This window comes from Elephas maximus, chromosome 20, assembly GCF_024166365.1.
Source record: "Elephas maximus indicus isolate mEleMax1 chromosome 20, mEleMax1 primary haplotype, whole genome shotgun sequence".
NCBI classification, from domain to species: Eukaryota; Metazoa; Chordata; class Mammalia; order Proboscidea; family Elephantidae; genus Elephas; species Elephas maximus.
Genome location: NC_064838.1, coordinates 62,408,259 through 62,430,990, shown reverse-complemented (window position 1 = coordinate 62,430,990; position 22,732 = coordinate 62,408,259). Strand labels below are relative to the sequence as shown.

The window sequence follows — 22,732 nt, the reverse complement described above, 5'->3', positions numbered from 1 at the left end:
AATTACAAGGTAACAGCAGGACATACAGTAGAAAATAACAAACAAGCAGCTGGAAATACAGATATACAGCCAGCAAGAATGGATTCGAAGCAGACAGGGTGAGAAGGGAAACTTGCTGCCAAGAATTTAATTGAGCAGAGTTGTTAAAAGCAGTTGTCCAACAAAATCGCCCAGGGCTTTTTAAAAATAGGTATGTCCAGGCCACATACCTAGCAATCTCCTTCTTAGGGCTCAAGGGTTGGGTCTAGGCATCTGCAGTTTTATAAAGCTCTGCAGGTAATTCTGGTGCACAGTCTGGGTTGAGAATTCATTTTTAAAGGAGCAAAAGAAGACTGCCATGCCACCAGGAAGGTTCCCTCAGTCAACTCAGTGAATTTGGTGAAGTCTGTGGTGAATCTGCTTTGTGACTTCCCCTATTAATGGCAAACAAAGATGGTATAAATGATTCACAGGGTTTTAGTAATAATAACGGTACCTAGCCCTGAGCTTAGCACTTTATATACATTCTGTCAATGTTCCCTCAACCCAGTGAGGCAGTGCTTTGTGATAGATCGCTTCTCCATGGCTTCCTTTGCCATGGTCTTGTAACTCTCACCAAATGACTGAGTGGGACTATGCAAATGAGGTGCTTGTGGCCCACCAATGGGATTGAATAGCCTGCTAACACTGCAAATAAGGTGCGTGGCACCCTTGTGGGAGTGAGATCATGCAGATAAGGTGTATGGAACCCTGACAAGAGGATTGGTCAGTTTTACCATTCCACTAGGCTTAAAATGAGTCATCCCAGAGGTGGACAGGCGGGACTTGACTATCACCAAGAAGAAGAGACAGGGGTGGAGCACGTCTTCTGGACACGGGGTCCCCACACTGAGAACCTCCTAGACCCAGGAGAAAGAGAGAGCTGCTAATGCCGGAGATGGAAAGAGACAGAAGCAGAGAAACAGCAGCAGAGGCAGCAAAACCAGGAGATAGGCAGGAGATGGCACCATGGGCTTCCCAGCCCAGAGTGAGAAAACTAAGCACCGTGCTGGGGAGTGGGGTGCTTCTGAGCACTTGCCAGCAGAGCTATCCTCACCAACCCATGGAGCAAGAGAGCTGAGTATCTTCAGGCCAAGGCTTGCTGGTGAAGTGAGGTGCCTCCAGGCACTTATTGGCAGAGCTAAAGATCTTTGTAACACTTGCCCGAGCTGGGCAGAGGCTGGGCCGAGAGGCCAAAGGACCAAGGGCCAGAGAGAGGCTTTCCTGCAGGAATGGCTGAGAAGAGGCTGTCCTGACGGAAGAATTGTATCCTGAATTGTAAGCTGTTACTTCCCTGATAAACTTCATAATCATGAGTATGTGAGTTCTGTGTGGTCAGTGCAATGAATTATAGAACCCAGTAGAGAAGTAAAGAGTGCCATGGGAAGGACGGCTGGTGTCAGAATTGGTAAAAAGGCTGGAGGGTGGAAGTAAATTTGACCTCCACCTCAGAAGAATCAGCGTTGGGCTACTGATCTTGAGTCTCCTTCCCCCTTGTGAAGTTAAAGGAGGTCAGATGCCCCCGCCATGCCATTTTTACAGGTAGGTAATAGTCTAACGTTTCACTTTTTTTAAGATGAGGAAACTAAAGCTTAGACAGGTTAAGGAGAGCAGTAGAATAAAAAGGGCAGTTGGTAACAAAAAAGTTTTCGATTCCCAATCTTCACATTAAGTCTCTGGGATTAGTAGAAAGGCTGCCAAAATCTTCCTTGAGATAAAGTGGTAGAACGGACTTGTAAAATGGTGGGTGAAGATTTATGGGGCATTTTACAACATATTTAACCAGTATGTGCCAGGTCAAGTGTGGGGATGCTACAATGAACATGAGAGACACAGTGCCTGTCCTTGCACAGTTCACAGTTTAGTGAGGGAACTGACAAGCTTTTCCAAAGTGCCGTTAAGTGCCGGGTGCAGCCCTGGCAGGGAGGAGGCCTCCAGTCCAGTGGAGAAGGATCGAGAAAGGTTTCTAGGAGTAGGAAACAGCATGTGCAAGTGCTCAGAGGCCAGGGTTTGTCTGTTTTGTTTTATTGTAGAGAATAAAACTAATTCAACGCATTTGGAGCATGAAGCAGAAGGAAGATGCGATAGAAATTGCTCATAATAGGCCTTTTGTTGATAAGGGCTTCACCAAGAAACAGATATTGGTGAAGTGGACCTGGACAGATGAATAGATGACAGGAATTATGGGTGAAGTTACAGAAACAACTGGCCCCAAGCTTTGCAACAGTGGCTTACTGTAACGGTGTGTGACCCAGAAAACTTGTGCTCTGGCTAAATAGTTTGTGGGATTAGAAAAGTGACCAGTGGGTTGTTAAGGCCCAGGACCTGGCATGTGGCTTCTTCTCTTCCATTCATCTTTGTCTTTTCTTTTAAAAAAACTCTATCAGAACGTCAGGTACTTGTTTCTAATGATATTTTATATTTATAAACCAAAAACCCACTGCCATCAAGTCGATTCCAACTCATAGCGACCCTGTAGGACAGACAATAACTGCCCTCTAGGGCTTCCAAAGAGCAGCTAGTGCATTCGAACTGCCGACCTTTTGGTTAGCAGCCGTAGCTCTTGATTACTGTACCATCAGGCCTCCATTTTATAACTACAGGACAGATTATTTGTACAGGCCTGACTAGTGAGTTTTCTTCCTGGAGCCAAACTACATGGAGAGTTGAAAACCAAAAGCAGCTTGTTTTTGTAGAACCTGGAATAGAAGACATACTGATGTGAACTGATATGTTTAGTGGCATCAGGGTCTTATCACCCTTTTAACAAAATCCCAATTATTTATTTATATCTTTTTTTTTTTTTATTTTCTTTTTACATATTAAAAGAAAACCCAAACCTCCTGTTGCCGTCAAGTTGATTCTGAGTCATAGAGACATATGTTGTTGTTATTTTTGTTAGATGCCATAGAGTTGGTTCCGACTTATAGCCACCCTAAGTACAACAGGATGAAACACTGCCCAGTCCTACGCCATCCTCACAATCGTCATGCTTGAGCCCATTTTTGCAGCCTCTGTGTCAATCCATCTCGTTGAGGGTCTTCTCCTTTTTCACTCACCCTCTACTTTACCAAGCATTATGTGCTTCTCCAGGGATTGAACGCCCGCCCCCCGCCCCCATAACATGAACAAAGCACATGAGACAAAGTTTCGCCATCCCGACTTCCAAGGGGCATTCTGGCTGTACTTCTTCCGAGACAAATTCGTTCCTACTTCTGACAGTCCATGGTATATTCAATACTCTAACACCATAATTCAATGGCATCAATTCTTCCGTCTTCCATATTCATTGTCCACCTTTCACATGCGTATGAGGTGAATGAAAACACCATGGTTTGGATAAGGCTTACCTTAGTCTTTTTATTTACCCATTGCCCTTGAGTAGATTCTGACTCACAGCAACCCTTTTTATAGATCTTAATAGTCTTTTTATAGCTCCCCACAAACTACTATTTTTTTAATCATCCACACATATAATTTTATATCTTTACTTTTTTTTTGTATAGATATAGTCAAATATCTTGTTGTTTTGCATGCGTTACTCTTTATGTAAATGTTTATACAATACACATAGTTCTGCAATTTGCTTGAGATAATGTTTGAGATTTATTTTTGTTGATGTACGCAAATTTAGTTCATTCGTTTCACTGCCATATAGTATTTTTCCTATTTTACTCAGAATTTAAATTTTACTTAGTTTTTTTTTGTTTGTTTGTTTTCATTCTACTTATTTAAACGTTTAATTAGGGGTAACTCCTGATTTTGATCAAATGTCTTTTCACCATCTGCTGGTTACATAGTTACATGGTTTTTCAGCTTTAAACTGTAAAATTTATTGATAGATTTTCCAATATTGAACAATCCTTGCATTCCTGGAATAAACCCTACTTTGTAGTTTAGTTTAATTTCTGAATTTAATTTAGTAACATTTTAGTTAGAATTTTTCACCTTTTGTCACAAGTGAAATTTCCCTTTTTTTTTTTTATCTTCATCAGATTTTGGCATTAAAGACATGCTGGCGTCTTTAAAGGATTTTGGGAGCTTTCTAACTTGATCAATGTTTGGAAATGTTTAAATAACACTGGATTTATCCTGTTTATTTAAAAAAAGATCAAATTCAGCTGTGAATCCCTCTGTCCCTGCTATCATTTTCATTGGGAGATCTCTAATGACTTCTAGTTTCTTTTAAGGAAATAGATTTATTCAACCTTTCCCCTTCTTCTTGGGATAATCTATCAGGAAAATATCAATTTACTCTAAGTTTTTATATTTTGTTTTGCCATACCCAGTGCCGTCAAGTCAATTCTGACTCACAGCGACCCTACAGGACTGATTAGAACTGCCCCATAGAGTTTCCAAGGAGCGCCTGGTGGATCCGAACTGCGGACCCTTTGGTAAGCAGCCGTAGCACTTAACCACTAGGCCACCAGGGTTTCCTATTGTTTTGCCATAGGTTGATATAAAATGTTCTCCTAGAAATACATTTTTTAAATAATTTTATTTTTTTGTTGTTGCTGAGAATACACATAGCAGAACGTGCAATGATTCAACATTTCTGCAAGTACAACTTAGTGACACTGATTACACTCGAGTTGGGCAACCATTCCTGTCCTTTTCTGAGTTGTTTCTCCCCCATCTCTTAGAATTCTAACATATTGTGTATCTGTTTGTTTCCCTTCTCATTCCTTATCTTCTATATTTCCTTAGTTTTCAAACATTTTGTGTTTTGCTGTTGTTTTAGTTTTTTACCTAATCAAAGCTTTTAAATTATGTATTTTATTGGTCTTTTGAAAGAAACGGCATTTGGGGTTGGTTAGCCCTTTTTTTGATTGTTTCATTAGTTTCTGCTTTTTATTTCTTCTTCCAAGCTTCTTTTTGTTATTTTTGTCTTGTCCTTTTCCTAATTTCTCGTAAGTGCCAAATTCCTTCATTGTGTTTTTTTTTTCTTCCTTAATATTGAAGGAATTCAAGTTATAAATTTTTATCTGACTAAAGGATTTTCCTGAATTTTGGCATAAAGGTCTTCTTTATATTCCTTTCTACATAGTTTAAATTTTCTCTTTTAATTTCTTCTTTGATCTAAGAGTTATCTAATAGTGTTGCATAATTTTAGGAGGATTTTCCAAGTGGTATAAAGCTTATCACAGTACTGTTTAGCATAGCACAAAGTCTTATGCTTTTTTCTCGCTCACGCTTAAACGGGTAGCGCTCAACTTGTGCCATGACTGTATACCAAGACCTATATACATAAGTCAACTTCTTGAAGCCAATAAGTACCAAAAGAAACAACATTTTAAATGATGAAGAAATTTTTCTTTAATTTTCTTAAAGTTGGCATAAAAGATGGCTAAACTTTCAAACAAGCCTGCAGAATCTTAGTGTTGCTGAAATAATATTGTACTAACAGGAATCTGAGTTTCAGTGTCATCCTCTTAGCTTTCTACAACATCTTTTAAAGTGTCCATCATAGTTAGACAGGCAAGAAGAGTAGAAAGGAGTTTGGAAAGAGCTGCCTTCTATAACTGCCAGCCTCTTGGAGACTTGCATATATGTTGACATATTAAAGGCCCTGAGAAATTCTGCTTAACTTTGGTTAATTTAATGTTTCCTAAATGTATTTGATTATCTCATTCCTTCATTTGTTAACACCTATTAATTCTCTTTGGGAAATGCAAACCAAGAAGACCGGCATTCCCAGGGAAGAAAGACAGTGTAATCAAATTCTGTCTTCTCTGTGGGTTACTCACAGCCAGGTCTCAATAAATGTTTGCTGAAGGAGGTGGTGTGATACGGCAACAGTAGAGGCAGGCGCACCCACTACAGCTGCTCCAAGTACGGTCATATACAAGTGAGTTCTTTAGCAAGGCATAGTCAAAATGTGCTTCAAAACACAATCTTTCTTTTTTCTGTTTTACATTGTAAATGCAAGTCCTAAAGTTTTAGCCCTACCCAAATCAAATGTCAAACACTAACTGAGGAGGCCAACAAGTCCCAGTAAAAATAATACTGCAGTTGCAACACCAGCGAAAGCCGATACATAAATACGCACATGCACACACAAACCCGCATCACCACCACCACCACCATCCCCACCTCTGCCGTGAGAAACGTCAGAGACTGTCGACTTAGCTTATCGCCAAGTCGGAGTATGTTCAGAGAAATCAAAGGAGAAACCTGCCAGATGGTTCCATTGTCCATATTAAGCTAATACAGTGAGACTGCACACTTTGGGTTTTTATCCACTTAATCCTTGATGCAGCCATGTAAGTGCATGGTCCTAAAGCAGACAGTGAACCAGGCAGAAGCAGGAAGCTTCAAAATTGTGAGAATAAAGACAACCTAAATTTATTTTCTAAAGAACTTCCAGTGTCAAAAGCTGAGACATAAATTTTATTTTATACTTGTAACAGGTACTGTTAGCTGCCTACTTTCACAGCCTTTTCCTCCCCTTTCTTTTTAAAAATATTTTATTGTGTTTTCAGTGAGGGTTTAAACAGTAGTTTAGGTTCTCATTCAACAGTTTCTATACAAGTTGTTCACTGATACTGGTTACATTCTTCACAATGAGTAAACATTCTCATTATTTCAGTTCTGGTTATTATGTTTCCATTAACCTAGATTCCCTGCCCCTTACCTTCTCATCTTTGTTTTAAGGTAATTGTCCCCTCCTTTCTTGTTAACAGAACTCTAATTTTGTTCGGGGCTACAATGCACATACAACTTGAAGGGATAAATCATAATTGATCTCTGCCAGTCATGGGTCTCCTGCTCCCCTTTCCTGAGTAAGTAACTTTTCCCAGAGTACTGTGTAGATAGAGGTAGCCATGTGGCCTTTCCATGTGGCCTGTGAGACATAAAAAGAAATCTGCTAGGAGAATTCTGGGAAACGTCCTTTCCACATAAAAACAAGATGGCATTTTTTCCCCATCTCATCCTTCTTGCCCGAGACACTGATGTGAGGAAAACGATGTCTGGGCTGTAGTCATCATGCTCTGACCATGAGGCAACAAGCAAAAGGATGAAAGTCAACACGTTAAAGATGGTAGAACAGGGGGATCTAAGACTCTGGAACCCTGATGATGTAAGGGAGGCAAGTAAACAAACTCTGGACCTACCTACCTCCAGACTTCATGTTATATTAACAATAAATATAATAAATAAATAAACTCTTGTTGGTTGGGTATGCTGTCACTGCAGCCAACTGCCTCCTAACTGATACAGTAGTGCTTTATGTTTTCACAATGTGATGAAGAATATATATTACTAACATTTCAGAATTTAAAATTTTAGAAAACCAATGGGGGAACTAAAGGACTTCTAATTTTTCACTGCACATAATGCTATGTTTAAATTGCTTTTATAAGCATGTAAAAGCATGTGATGTTTTATAACATTAAATATGAGAATACAAAAGTAAACAAGCTTAAAAAGACAAATAATAGGAAAAATCGATCCATACCCGTACCTTTCCGTGTGTTCTCCGTCACATCTACCCCAAACTGAATAATATCGCCAGAAAGAATTTCACATGGTGGACTTTCTTCAGAGCCTCGACTCAATCTCTGGCTATTTATAAAGGTACCATTACTACTTTTAGTGTCTTGGAGATAAAACTGCAAAAAAAAAAAAAATTGAGCCAAAGATTAATAACAGTAACTCCAAACCTACTTAAAAAAGAAAAAAAAGTACTGTAACTTTGCAAATTACTGTGGGCGGCTCTCTCCCCCATCGATTCAGAGCACTCGTTTCAGCTAAACTTGTCCTTCAACTTTACACCAGTGGGCTCTTCTCCTTCAACACATGTGACGTCAGACCCACTGCCATCGAGTCAAGTCTGACTCAACAGTGACCCTACAAAACACAGCAGAACTGTTCCACAGGGTTTCCAAGGCTGTGAATCTTTATGGAAGCAGACTATCACATCTTTCTCTTGTGGAGCAGCTGGTGGGTTCTAACCACTGACCTTTTGGTTAGCAGCCAAGCACTTTAACCACTGTGCCACCAGGCTCCTTATGTATGAAGTTAGAACCCTAAAACCAGGTGACATAAAATACAGGTAGACAAAATGGTGCAGTTACTTTGGAAAAGGTTGTCAGGGTTTCAAAATGTGAAACATACAGTTACCATATGACCTAGCAATTCCACTCTTAGGTATATACCCAAGAGAACTGACAACATATGTCTACACAAAACACTTGTACGCAAATGTTCATAGCAGCATTAGACATAATGGCTGCAAAACGGAAACTACCCAAATGTCCACCAATTGATGAAACAACAAGCAAAATGTGGTTGTTGCTGTCGGGTGCCATCAAGTCGATTTCCTCTCACAGCAACCCAATGTGACAGAACAGAACCGCCCGTATGGTTTCCTAGGTTGTAATCTTTACGGGAGCTGACTGCCAGATTTTTTCTCCCACAGAACCTGCTGGATGCATTCAAAGCACCAACCTTTTGGTTAGCAGCTGAGCACTTAACCTTCCGTTACAAAAGGGAATAAAGTATTGACACATGCTATAACATGGACGAACTGTGAAAATACCATGCTAAGTAAAAAGAGTCGGTCACAAAAGGCCACATATTGCATAATTTCATTTATACGAAATGTCCAGAATAGGCAAATCCATAGACAAAAAGTACATTCATGGTCCTAAGGGGCAGGGGGAAGGAAGGGAATGAGGAGTGACTGCTAATGAGTACAACGTTTCTCTTTGGGGTGATGAAAATGTTCTAAAATTAGACCCTAGTGATAGTTGTACAACTGTCTGAATATACTAAAAACCACTGAATTATACACTTTTAAGGGGTGATTTTCATGCTATCTGAATTATATCTCAATAAAGCTGATATATATATTAAAAAAAAAAACACAGCCAGATAAAATTCTACCTTTCCATTTTACTCTGACTGTATACCTTTGTTCCTAGGCTATCTGGGTAAAATCAAAGAGAGTGTACTTTATTCCACAGGCAAGGCAACCGGTTTTAGGTAACACCTATGATTAATAGTTATCAGATAGCTAACACACTTGGTGTTTAACGACTGATACACCTTCAGTAATATAATTCTTTATGAGAAAAGATATTTGAGACACTAGAAACTAAAACACTGCAATCAACTCTGAGAGTACAACTTCCTGGCCTCCCAAACTTGTTTTTCATCACTTGGATAATCTCCCCTCTTTAAAAAGGGAAGGAGTAGCAGGAGGCGCAGGAAGCCTACTTAAACTAAAAAAATTAAGAACTGGGATCACACAAAACACTTACTAGGAAGACAGACAAACCAATTTTTTTTTAATATATAATTTTTATTGTGCTTTAAGTGAAAGTTTACAAATCAAGTCAGTCTCTCACATAATAACTTATATACACCTTGCTACACACTCCCAACTACTCTCCCCCTAATGGGACAGCCCGCTCTCTCCCTCTACTCTCTCTTTTCGTGTCCATTTCGCCAGCTTCTAACTCCCTCCACCCTCTCATCTCCCCTCCAGGCAGCAGATGCCAACATAGTCTCAAGTGTCCACCTGATCCAAGAAGCTCACTCCTCACCAGCAACCCTCTCCAACCCATTGTCCAGTCCAATCCACGCCTGTAAGAGTTGGCTTCGGGAATGGTTCCTGTCCTGGGCCAGCAGAAGGTCTGGGGGCCATGACCACCAGGGTCCTTCTAGTCTCAGTCAGACCATTAAATCTGGTCTTTTTATGAGAATTTGGGGTCTGCATCCCACTGCTCTCCTGCGCCCTCAGGGGTTCTCTGTTGTGTTCCCTGTCAGGGAACTCATCGGTTGTAGCCAGGCACCATCTAGTTCTTCTGGTCTTAGGATGATGTAGTCTCTGGTTCATGTGGCCCTTTCTGTCTCTTGGGCTTATAATTACCTTGTTGTGTTCTTGGTGTCCTTCATTTTCCTTTGATCCAGGTGGGTTGAGACCAATTGATGCATCTTAGGTGGCTGCTTGCTAGCGTTTAAGACCCCAGACACCACTCTTCGAAGTGGGATGCAAAATGTTTTCTTAATAGATTTTATTATGCCAATTGACTTAGATGTCCCCTGAAACCATGGTCCCCAGACCCCTGCCCCTGCTACACTGGTCTTCGAAGCATTCAGTTTATTCAGGAAACTTCTTTGCTTTTGGTTTAGTCCAATTGTGCTGACCTCCCCTGTATTGTGTGCTGTCTTTCCCTTCACCTAAGGTAGTTCTTATCTACCATCTAATTAGTGAATACCCCTCTCCCACCCTCCCTCCCTCCTCTCGTAACCACAAAAGAATGTTTTCTTCTCAGTTTAAACTATTTCTCAAGTTCTTATAATAGTGGTCTTATACAATATTTGTCCTTTTGCAACTGACTAATTTCACTCAGCATAATGCCTTCCAGGTTCCTCCATGTTATGAAATGAGATAAACCAATTAAAAAAAAAATGTATCTTTCCTTTTGAATTTTCCTACACTCTCCAGCCCCACTTATTCTAGCAACGTATTTTCACTGAACTCCTTCCTATGGAAGAAAGGAAAGACGACACCTAATATTTATCAAAATACGCTTTATTTATGCTCAACAAAAGACTTCTCCAAAAGAGTAAAAAAAGAACTTACAGATTGGGAAAAAATTTCTGGCTATGACATATCCGATATGGGTCTAATCTCTGAAATTTATAGAAAACTACAATATCTCAACAATTAAAAGACAAACAATCCAATTAAAAAATGGGCAAGGGATACGAATAGACACTTCACCAAAGAAGACACTCAGGCAGCTAACAAACATATGAAGAAATCCTCAGGATTATTAGCTATTAGAGAAATGCCAACCAAAACTAAATGAGACACCATCTCACCCCAACATTATTGCCACTAATCAGAAAAACAGGAAATAACAAATGTTGGTGAGGTTATGGGGGAGACGGGAGCTCTTATACACAGCTGGTGGCAATGTAAAATGGTATAACCACTATGAGAAAAGGTATGCCCACTGCCTCAAGAAGCTAGAAATAGAAATACCATATGATCCAGCAATGCCACTCCTAGGTATATACCCTAAAGAAATAAAAGCTGTGACACAAATAGACATATGCACACCCATGTTCACTGCACCACTATTCACAATAGCAAAAAAGATAGAAACAACGTAAGTGCCCACCAACAGATGAAAGGATTAACTGTGGAACATACACACAATGGAACACTATACAACAATAAAGAATAATGACACATCTTCGAAACATCTCACAACATGGATGAATCTGGAGGACATTATGCTGAGTAAAATAAGTCACTCACAAAAGAACAAATATTATATGAGACCACTATTATAAAATAACAACATAAGGTTCACATGCAGGAAAAAAAAAAAAAAGGAAAGAACACTCTGTGGTGGCTACCAGGGATGGGATGGAGAGGGAGGGAAAATTACCACATAGAAAACCAAATAAAACCACACCCGTTGCCATCAAGTCAATTCCAACTCATAGCGAACCTGCAGGACAGAGTAGAACTGTCCCATAGGGTTCCTAAGGAATGGCTGGTGGATTAAAAACTGCCGACATTTTGGTTAGCAGCCGAGCACTTAACCACTGCATCACCAGGGCTCCAAAAATAGATAGAAGACAATGCATTAATATTGGTGAAAAGAAAGGCAATACACAGTATGGGAAAAGTCAGCACAACATGACCAAGGCAAGAGAAGACACTGAAAGGAACATAAGAATAAAGGCAACTACAGTAACTACTAGAGCATAGACAATCTTGCAACAACAGAAGAAACAAACAATAATTTGAGTGGATACATAGGCAGACAGATAAGAGGTGCGGGAGAATGTAAGGGAGCACAACCACCAGAGGATACAAGTTTGGTGGTGGATGTTTCTACGTACATGACTGTAGATGCTCCTTATATATTAATAAAGACAATAGAGCACACAAGGGGCACAGTTAAAGAAACAGATATAACCAAACACCTCACGAGAGGAAGTCACTAGGCTCTAAGGCAAAGGACCATAGACTTGTGGAACATCTATGTCAACTGGCACAACATAGCTCATAAAGACAATGTTCTACATCCTACTTTGGTGAGTAGCACCTGGGATTTTAAAAGCTTGCGAGCAGCCATCAAAGATACAACTATTGGTCTCTTCCCAGTCGGAGTAAAGGAAAATGAAAAAAACTAAAGACTCAAGGGAGCAATTAGTCCAAAGGACTAACAGACCACATGAACCACAGCCTACCTGACCCCGAGCCCAGAAGAACTAGATGGTGCTCAGCTACCATTACTGAGCACTCTGACTGGGATCACAACAGAGGGTCCTGCTCAGAGCAGGAGAAAAATGTAGAACAAAAAATCAAATTCACAAAAAAGGCTAGACTTACTGATTGTCATGGATCAAATAGTGTTCCTCAAAAATATGTGTTAACTTGGCTAGGCCATGATTTCCAATACTGTACGGTTGTTCTCCATCTTTTGATTTGATGTATTTTTCCCACGTGTTGTAAATCCTAATCTCTGTGGCTAACGAGGCAAGATTAGGTTATATTAAAGAGGAGTACAGTGGAATGCAAGACCCTTACTCAGGTCACAGCCCTGATCCCATGAAAGGGAAGTTTCCCTGGGGTGTGGCCTGCATCACCTTTTTATGTTATAAGAGATAAAAGGAGAAAGAATCCAGCAGAGAGATAGGGACATCTTACCACCAAGAAAGAAGAGCCAGGAGCAGAGCATGTCCTTTGGATCCAGGGTCCCTGGGCTGAGAAACTCCTAGGCCTAGGGGAGGACTGACGATGAGGACCTTCCCCCAGAGCTAACAGAGAGAGAAAGCCTTCCCCTGCAGCTGGTGCCCTGAATTCAGACTTTAAGCCTCAAGATGCAATACTGAAGGATTCTACAGGGAAAATATTGAACAATGCAGAAAGCATCAAAAGAAGATGAAAGGAATACCCAGAGCCACCATACCAAAAAGAACTGGTTGATGCTCAACCTTTCAGGAGGTAGCATGTGATCAAGAACCGATGGCACTGAAGGAAGAAATCCAAGCTACACTGAAGGCACCGGTGAAAAACAGGTCCCAGGAATTGATGCAATACCAATTGAGATGTTTCAACAAATGGATGCAGTGCTGGAGGTGCTCACTCATCCACGTCAAGAAATTTGGAAGACAGCTTCCTGTCCAATTGACTGAAAGAGATCCATTCCAAAGAAAACTGATCCAACAGAATATGGAAATTATCAAACGATATCATTACTATCACACACAAGTAAAATTTTGCTGAAGATCATTCAAAAAAGGTTGCAGCAGTACATCAACAGAGTACTGCCAAATGTTTAAGTCAAATTTAGAAGATGTGGAATGCAGATATCATCACTGATGTCAGATGGATCTTGGCTGAAAGCAGAGAATACCAGAAAGATGTTTACCTGTGTTTTATTAACTATGCAAAGGCATTCAACTGTGGGGATCATGACAAATTATGGATAACATTGTGAAGAATGGGAATTCCAGAACACTTAATTGTGCTCATGAGGAATCCGCACACAGAGCAAGAGGCAGTTCTTTGAACAGAACAAGGGAATACTGCACGGTTTAAAGTCAGGAAAGGTGTGCGTCAGGGTTGTATCCTTTCTCCATATTTATTCAATCTGTACGCTGAGCAAATAATTTGAGAACCTGGACTATGTGAAGAATGCAGCAACAGAACTGGAGGCAGACTCATTAACAATCCTTGATATACAGATGATACAACCTTGCTTGCAGCAAGGTGAGGACTTGAAGCACTTACTGATGAAGATCAAAGACTACAGCCTTTAGTACGGCTTGCACCTCAACATAAAGAAAACAAAAATCCTCAAAACTGGACCAATAAGTGATATCATGATAAACGGAGAAAAGACTGAAGTTGCCAAGGATTTCATTTTACCTGGATCCACAATCAATGCCCATGGGAGCAGTGTCCAGGAAATATCAAATGACCTGTTGCATTGGGTAAATCTGCTGCTAAAGACCTTTTTAAAGTGTTGAAAAGCAAAGATGTCACTTTAAGGATTAAGGTGTGCCTGACCCAAGCCATAGTATTTTCAATCACCTCATATGCATGGAAAAGCTAGACAATGAGAAGAAAGACCAAAGAAGAACTGACACTTCTGAATTATGGTGCTGGTAAAGAATATCGAGTATACCATGGACTGCCAAAAGAATAAGCAAATCTGTCTTGGAAGAAGTAGAGCCAGAATGGTCCTCAGAAATGAGGATGGTGAAACTTTGTTTTATGTACTTTGTACATGTTATCAGGAGGGGTCAGTCCCTGGAGAAAGGACATCATGCTTGGTAAAGTGGAGGGTCAGCGAAAAAGAGGAAGACCCTCAATTAGATGGACTGACACAGTGGCTGCAACAATGGGCTTAAATACAGCAATGATTGTGAGGATGGCTTAGGACCAGGCAGTGTTTCATTCTATTGTACATAGGGTCACTATGAACTGGAACCAACTGGATGGCACCTAACAACAACAACAACAGCAGCCTCCTAGACTGTGAGAATAAATTTGTTTGTGGTATTTTTGTTACAGCAGCACTAGATAACTAAGACACTGTTCTGATAGAGACTGGAGGAAGCCCCAAGACTATGGCCTGAAGACACCCTTCTGATCTCGAACTAAAGCCATTCCCAGAGACCATCTTTCGGCCAAACAAAAGTCCATAAAATCAACAGTGACACTCAAGAGGAACATGCTCCTTAGAACAATCAATTATATAAAATCCAAAGGGCAGTATCTGTCCAAAAGCTAAGATGAGAAGTCAGAAAGGGATAGAAAATCAGGACAAAAGCAAACAGGGAACCCAGGGTGGAACATATATATTTTATGCCATCAGGCCCTCATTTAACCTTAATATTAAAACTATGATATAGATATTATTTCTTTTATTTCTAAATGAAAAAAGTGAGGTATAGGCACGTTAAATAATAAAGTGAATAAAGGAGCAAAGATTCAAATAATAGAATAAAAAAGTTTTTTTTTTTTCCATAAAAAAGGCCATGTTTTTGCCATTATTTCACATTGACCTTATGTCTCATTTATCCTTAACTTCTCCCACAAACTCTCTTCCAAAATGAGACACAACAAAAGAATAGGTAACTTTCAGAAAACAGGAAAATGACATTTCATTAATTCCTAGGTGGCAATTTAAATGCCATCAGGCTGTCTATAAATAACTTATTCTCGGTTTACAATTCAAAAGACACCAACTGTTACTCTGGCTAGCAGTGTCTACTTTTAATTACAGACCATTAATAAAAGAAATCGTGTTGATTTTACAAGTCCAGTTGAAATTCACAGGCCTTAACATTTCGCACTAGGGAGATGAATATTTTTGAACGTAACATTTACCCTAAAAATTTTTTCTACACTGGAACGTATCCTAATACTGTACAAACGAGTTGCTTTTGTTGTTGTTTTAATGAGTATCTTCTTAGGAAATGTAGTGATACCTAAATTCTGGTTTAGTTATTTTACATTTTCACATGCTTCGTGTCCCTGGACAAGCTAAATCAAGGGATTACGCTAGATTTATTGTCGTTTTCAGACTTCAAGTTCCGATCCATCAGAGGGTTACTAAGCCAATTTAGTGGGTTGTGAAATGAAAGAGATTACAATAGAAATAAGTGCATGAAATAAGGTTCAGTGCTGTTTAACAAAACTTAGTTTGAAAAAAAAAATGTGCGTGTGTATGTGGCGTGGGGGGGAGGCGGGTATTGCAGCTGTGATGTAAGATGCATTCTCTTACTATACACAGTGGTCAGAAAAAAATTTGAAGGCCACTGACCAAGAAGATGACCTCTAAGATTTCTTTCCATTACACTCAAATTCTACGATTCCAATGACTTCCACAGCCCCTATGTTGACTCCCAGAGGGTCCTCACAGCTCTCCCCTCATCACCATCCCATATTATTTTAGCTCCTGTGTCTTGAACGGCTCCTCCATTCTGGGCTTTTCCACAGGGATTCGAATAGAGCCACAGGAAAAAAAAAAAAAGGAAATGAAACAATGTTCTAATTAAACAGACTGACCGCAGCACCAACAAATCCAATATATTAACAGTAAATGCTAGCTAGATGGAGTTCCTGAGTGGTGCAAAGAGTTAATGCACTCAGCTGCTAACCAAAAGACTGGAGGTTAGAATCTACCCAGAGGCACCTCAAAAGAAAGGCCTGGCAATTTATTTCTGAAAAATCAGTCACTGAAAACCCTATGGAGCACAGTTCTCTTACACACATCGGGTCACCACGTGTGCAAATCAACTCAACAGCAACTGTGTGAATGCAGATTCTCAAGATACAGACCCCAGGCTATTAGTCACTATCCAGTCAAATTTCTATCATTATCTCTGCCAGGTTCGAGGTTGTTAGAAACAATGTCTTTAGCTTGAAATGACATAATAGTTTAGCCTCCCTTTTCTAACCTGTATCTAAATACCATGACAGTTTTAAACGCGTCAGAGCCCTGCTCCACAGCAGCAGAGAACATAAGCATCTCCTATGTGCTCTTGATTTGGTTCTGATGTGACCATCCAGAATGTAGTTGATGGATTCAGCTAACTAACCACCAAAGAGAAAGGGCTCATTACTTTTGGTAATTAGTTTTTCAACGTTCACATTCACATACATGATACTTTACATAGTATTTCTCAAACTCCAGTATTGTAAAAGCCATCTTTAAAGGGGAAAAAAGTTCTTGTGAATCCCTAATATTGACTTTTATCAATTTTACATTGTTTAACTCTTATACAACTCTGAAACCACAACAAATAGTCAACTTTAAAACTGCAAATTAAAATCCAAGGTTCTTTTCAATCTCACATGTCTATATTACTGTCTGAAGGAATTCCACCTCAAGACTGTAAGTAGACATACCAGCTTCAGACACAAGACTACCAGGGTTTCCAACCTGCCACCTGACCTACCAGTTTCAGACACAAGACTGCCAGGCTTTCCAGCCTGTCTCCTGACCTGCTACAACTGCATGAACCACATCGTAAAATCAAGTCATTCATTCTCATTTTCTCTTTCTCTCTCTACTTATGTATTTTTTTAGTTCTGTTTCTTTGGGGAACCTTGTCCAACTAAGGCTTTTATATGGATGGTCAGAAGTTTTCTCCCAGGCACCATCCTCAGCATAGCCAGGAGCTGGAGACAATGTGATTTTTCTGCCCATCTCACTTCTGTGGCCGATTCCTCTTCAGTTTCTTCATTCCTTTTCTATCACAAAGTTACAGTCAGGTCTGGAACATCATGGAACCCAATCGTATGCTGATGGGTCAAGCAGGATTCTAGAGTCCTGTTTATTATAAAAATCCAGTTCTCCTGGGTTAGGCAAGGACTGCAGAGGCAGCAACATATCTTTAAGATATTCTAGGGCAAGAAGAGAAGGGCAATGGTGGTTCAGTGTTAGAATTTTCACCTTCCATGTAGGAGACCTGGGTTTGAGTCCTGGTAAACACACCTCATACACAGCCACCATTCATCTGTCAGTGCAGGCTTGTGTATAGCTAAGATGCTGAACAGGTTTCAGGGGAGCTTCTAGAAGACTAGGAAGAAAGGCTTGGTGATCTACCTCCAAAAATCAGCTGATGAAAACCCTATGAATCAGACCTGTTTCGTTCTACTGTCCATGGGTTTGCCGTGAGTTGGGTGCCTACTCAACATCAGCTAACAACAACAGCATTACTGTCTGTCATGGACTGAACTGTGTGCCCCAAAAATATGTCAACTTGGCTAGGCCATGATTCCCAGTATTGTATGGTTGTTCTCCATTTTGTGATCTGATGTAATTTTCCTATGTGTTGTAAATTCTAATCTCCACCTGTGGTTAATCAGGCAAAATTAGGGTGGGATCCAACACCCTTACTCAGATCACAGCCCTGATCTGATGTAAGGGGAGTTTCCCTAGGGTATGGCCTGCATCACCTTTTATGTTACAGGAGATAAAAAGAGAGAGAAGGGAGCAGAGAAATAAGGACCTCGTACTGCCAAAAAAGAAGAGCCGCGAGTGAGCCTGTCCTTTGGACTCAAGGTCCCTGTGCTGAGAAGCTCCTAGACCAGGAGAAGACTAATGACAAGGACCTTCCCTGAGAGCCAACAAAGACAGAAGACATGCCCCGGGAACTGGTGCCCTCAATTCGGACTTCTAGCCTCCTAGACTGTGAGAGAATAAATTTTTCTTTGTTAAGGCCATCCACTTGTAATATTCCTGTTATAGCAGCACTAGGTAACTAAGACACTGTCCAAAGCGCACCATAGTACTTTTGGTCTACCATCACTTACATTAGTTCTTCGTTCCTTCTCTTCTCTCCATCTGCTAATGGCTTCCAAACACCTTAGAATAAAATCCAAAGTCCTTACCATGGCAGCCTGTAAGGCCCTAGGATTCTGGTCCCTGGTTCTCTCTGTGAACTCATTCTTTCCCACACTCGTCCTCCCACATCCCCCTCAGTCACATTGGCCCGCACTCATGCTCCTGAGCCTCTGCGCGTGCAATACAGCTAGATCACATCAGCTCAGTTCACTGCAGAAATATTTTCACTGGTATTACTTGACCTTTGCCCTTGGTAGTTTGAAAGACTGACTTCAAAAGTAAAGATGTTTTTGCACCTCCTATAAAACAGTCTCATTACTCAACTCACCTATAAACCATCTCATTACTCACTCATTGTATGAAAGCTATTCTACTAACTGTCAGGTTAGAGTCCTAAAGGTATAAAGAAGTCGGCTTGTTTGCAAGCAATTGGGCTTACAGTCCCTAGATGTATTCCGTCAAGAAGGAAATATTCTCCTCTATGCTGATAAACCTTCTATTTTCTTCTCCAAGAGACCAGTTTTGAACATACCTAAAAAAAAAAAAAAAAGGCTGAAGCCTTAATTATCTTTATTAGTAGCCTAGTAACCAAGGGACAGCAAAAAAGTTATCTAAGACTACTAGGATCATGTCAAAAGGACTCAGGAGCCATCCTTAATTCACTCCCACTGGCTAATTATGTGGCCATTTGAACTTCAGTAAGGATAACAATTACAGTGGATTGAAACCCATCAACTATATTTAAATTTAAAAGTTCATTAAAATCTTCCATCATCTTGAAAACTAGATAATAAGAAGTAAGTGTATTTGTCCTACCTTACCTACATGAACTGTGCTACTGGGTAACCAAAGGCTCTTTATAAAACACTCCAACGAAAACGGGATGACAGATTTAGAATATTGCAATGTCCTGATCCCAGTGAATTAATCATGGATCTAAACAGTGAACAGCAGTGACTGTTAACAGCACAAATAGAGATACAAGCACACATTATGTGTCTCCTGATCAAAGAACACACCACCACTTTGCCAAAAAGACTTAACCTGAGTCTGGCTCTGGCTGAATTTGCAGGAAGTACAGAAGACAGAGAAACACGTTAAAACGTACCTTGAGTATGCAATTGGCAAAGTCCGGGCTATGGAAAACTACAGGCCCAGTAGTTTGGCTTCTTGAACAGGTAAATTGTAAGGAAAATACAGGGAAGGAGGGAAACGCCTATAAATGAAAAGAACTTAAGGATATATCTATCTGTATCCACACGTATGTACGTATATATTTTAATGGGCAAGATGGAAAAAGGCAGTGACTGCCTTTAGCAGGCAGGGCAAGTGCATTCTAGTCAGCAGAGCCCCCCCCACGTCCTAAGGTATTAGAGTGATGGCCTCCTGTCTTTACGGTAACCTCACTGTCCTCTGAAGGCATATGAGTCTGTGCTATCTGTCCTCTTTTTTTTTTATCCTCTGTACTAGCAATCAGAGTGAAGGTCAGGGCTAAAATGACAGGGAAAATGTTGAAAACATTTTCATTAGACTAGTGCCAAACAGGTAAGCTGCTTCTTAAACACTGATAAACTTCCTCTTGCCAGACAGTAGTAAGAACTAGGCTACCCATGATGTTCCCAATGGCTGCTGAGAATCAGCACCAAATTTAGTGCTCCTGCAGACTCCTCAGCTTTTCAACTTCGATAGTCTGTTTGTTTGTGTGTATGTAGAGAGTTACGAACCACCTTAAAATCTCTTTGCAATTAGAATATAAGCTAGTAAATACATAGAATTATATTGTTAGGATGACATAATTTTATCACCAACGTTCAGAACGCTGCTTTGAAATAATGAGAACACTGAGGAACATACAGGTTGGTCAGTTTGTTTTCTTCTCTCTCTGACATCTGAAAGACAACCAGGTATACAACAGGAAGTAAGCAATTAAACTTACAAAGTTGATTTCCTATCTCAGCAAGTCAACCATTTTCACCACTGTAAACAATTCCTACCTAGATTTAAACAGTACTCTTACTGGGTTTTTCACCAGTATCCCCAGCAATATTTTAGGTAAATCTACCCCTTTTGGCTGTAATTCGTGGATAGCTAAATGCAACTGTCCTTAAAATTCAGTATCTTTCCATAAATAACTTTAAGTCATTATCTTTAAAACAAAGTATTAAAAATGATAATGTCACAAAAATGTTCACTGACCTATTTTTCAATAGCGTATGCCAAACAATTAAAAATGATACACCAAGGCACAACAATTGGTATCTATGCGCTTGGATGGAATGAGAGGGGAAGAAGGACGGTCAGGAATAGGAGGAGGATGTGGATGTTCGTGGCTAGTTGCCTCCACGAACAACTAACTGCCTCCTCTGCCATGTGACCAGAAGGGCTGGATGGTGCCCAGAGACCACTACTAAATATTTTGATAAAACATTCCATAGATGAATCCTGATCAAAACGGACAAAATGCAGAACAGAATTTCAAATTTTCATGAACTTCAGACTTTCTGGAACCAAGGGGGGCTAGATGAACCCCTGAAACTATTGCCCTGTGATAATCTTTAAACCTTAAACCAAAAATATCCCCTGAAGTCTTCTTAAAACCAAACAATAGTTTGGCTTAACTAGTAAAAAATGTCGGCCTTCAGCATGCTCTTTTAAGAAATATCTACATGGGATCAAATTGACAACAGCAACTTGAAAGATTAGACTGGAACCTTAGTGGGCAGTGAGTTTATGTTAAGGCGGGAGGAACACCTCAGAAAAGGAAGATGAAAATGGTTGCACAACTTGAAGAATGCAATCAAGGTCACTGAACAACTGTACATGTACAAACTGTTGAGTTGGGGTATGTTTTGCTGTGTATAGTCTCAACAACAACAAAATTAATTTCTTTAAAAAAGAGTTACTTCAGAAGAAAATGGTTAAGTGAAGGCTTTATTTGGTTCTTTAATTCAAAATATTTTCTTAAACATATTCACAAAGTTTTAAAATTTGAATTCTAGCTGAAATGTTTCACTATCAAAAATGTTGATTCACAGCTTTACAACAAAGCTTCAAATCAGATAGTGTAAGTTTTCCAACTTTGTTCATTTTCGGAACTGTTCAGGCTGTTCTAGGTCCTTTGTACATCCATATTCATTTTAGAAGCAGCTCTTCAATTTCTACAAAATGGACACCAGTCCGTGAATGTTGTACCTCTCTCCATTTATTTATGCTCTTTCACTTCTTTCAGCAGTTTTCTGTCCTTCTCAGTTTAATGCATTCATAAATACTTCATGCTTTTAATGTTACTGTAAATCATATTATTTTAATTTTTTTTCCCTAATTGTTCACTGCTTCTTGTTCTTATTGTTGTGTGCTGTCTAGTCCATTCCGACTCATTATGGACCCTACAGGACAGAGCAGAATTGCCTTACAGGGTTCCCAAGGAGCAGCTGGTGGATTTGAACTGCCGACCTTTAGGTGAGCAGCCTGACCCCTTGATCACTTCACCACCAGGACTCCAATTGTTCACTGCTAGTACACAGAAATACAACTGATTTTAAAATATGAAGTTGTATCCTATAAACAAAGCCATTGCTGCCAAGTCAATTCCAACTCATAGCAACCCTACAGGACAAAGTAGAACTGCCCTATAGGGTTACCAAGACTGAAATCTTTATGGAAGCAGACTTCCACATTTTTCTCCCATGGAGTAGCTGGTGGGTTCAAACTGCTGGCATTTTGTTTAGCAACCAAGCACTTTAACCACTGCACCATTAGGACTCCTCTTGTGTCCTATAACCCTGCTCAATTTACTAGTTCCAATAACATATATATAGGGAGTCCCTGGGTGATGCAAAAAGTTAAGCACCTGAAAACCCTATGGAGCAGTTCTACTCAGCATACACGGGTTGCCATGAGTCGGAATCTACTTGAGAGCAACTAACAACAAGCATATGCATGGGTTTCTTGGGATTTTTCTTCTACATATATGATCATGTCATTTGTAACTAGAGAGTTTTACTGCTTTCTTCAGCTTGCCTTATTGCACTGGTTAGGACCTCCAGCATAATGGTGAATAGCACTTATGAGATTGTAAACTTTGACTTGTTTCTGACCTTAGGAGAAAAGCGTTCAGTCTTTCACCATGAAAAAAAAAAAAAATTTTATATATATATTTTTTTAACCATTAAAGTAGACCATTAAGTATAGGTTTTTCATAGTTGAGGAGTTCTGTCTTTTCCGAATTTGACAGGACTTTTATCATGAACCTTTTTGTTGGTTGCTGCCCAGTCGATTCTGACTCATGGTGACCCCCTGTGTGCAGAGTAGAACCACTCCATAGAGTTTTCAAGGCTGTGACCTTTCAGAAGCAGCTCACCAGGCCTGTCTCCTGG

The 22,732-nt window shown here is 40.0% G+C and overlaps 1 protein-coding gene and 1 long non-coding RNA gene across 33 annotated transcripts in view; one reads left to right on the top strand and one right to left on the bottom strand.

Moving 5' to 3' along the window:
- Positions 1-22,732, bottom strand: part of SLMAP (sarcolemma associated protein) — a 159,005-nt gene that overhangs the window by 74,780 nt on the left and 61,493 nt on the right. For 21 of the 32 annotated variants that reach the window (XM_049863521.1, XM_049863527.1, XM_049863537.1 and 18 more), the window contains exon 2: positions 7,484-7,631. In XM_049863521.1, the coding sequence (XP_049719478.1) occupies positions 7,484-7,631 (148 nt within the window). Of the gene's footprint in view, positions 1-7,477; positions 7,632-22,732 lie in introns of all 32 variants that reach the window. The other 11 variants (XM_049863520.1, XM_049863538.1, XM_049863528.1 and 8 more) reach the window with 1 other exon arrangement.
- On the top strand, positions 1,497-9,593 carry LOC126064434 (uncharacterized). Its single transcript, XR_007514515.1, has 4 exons — positions 1,497-1,560; positions 4,308-4,412; positions 6,702-6,800; positions 9,512-9,593. It is a non-coding gene; the product is annotated as an uncharacterized LOC126064434 (long non-coding RNA).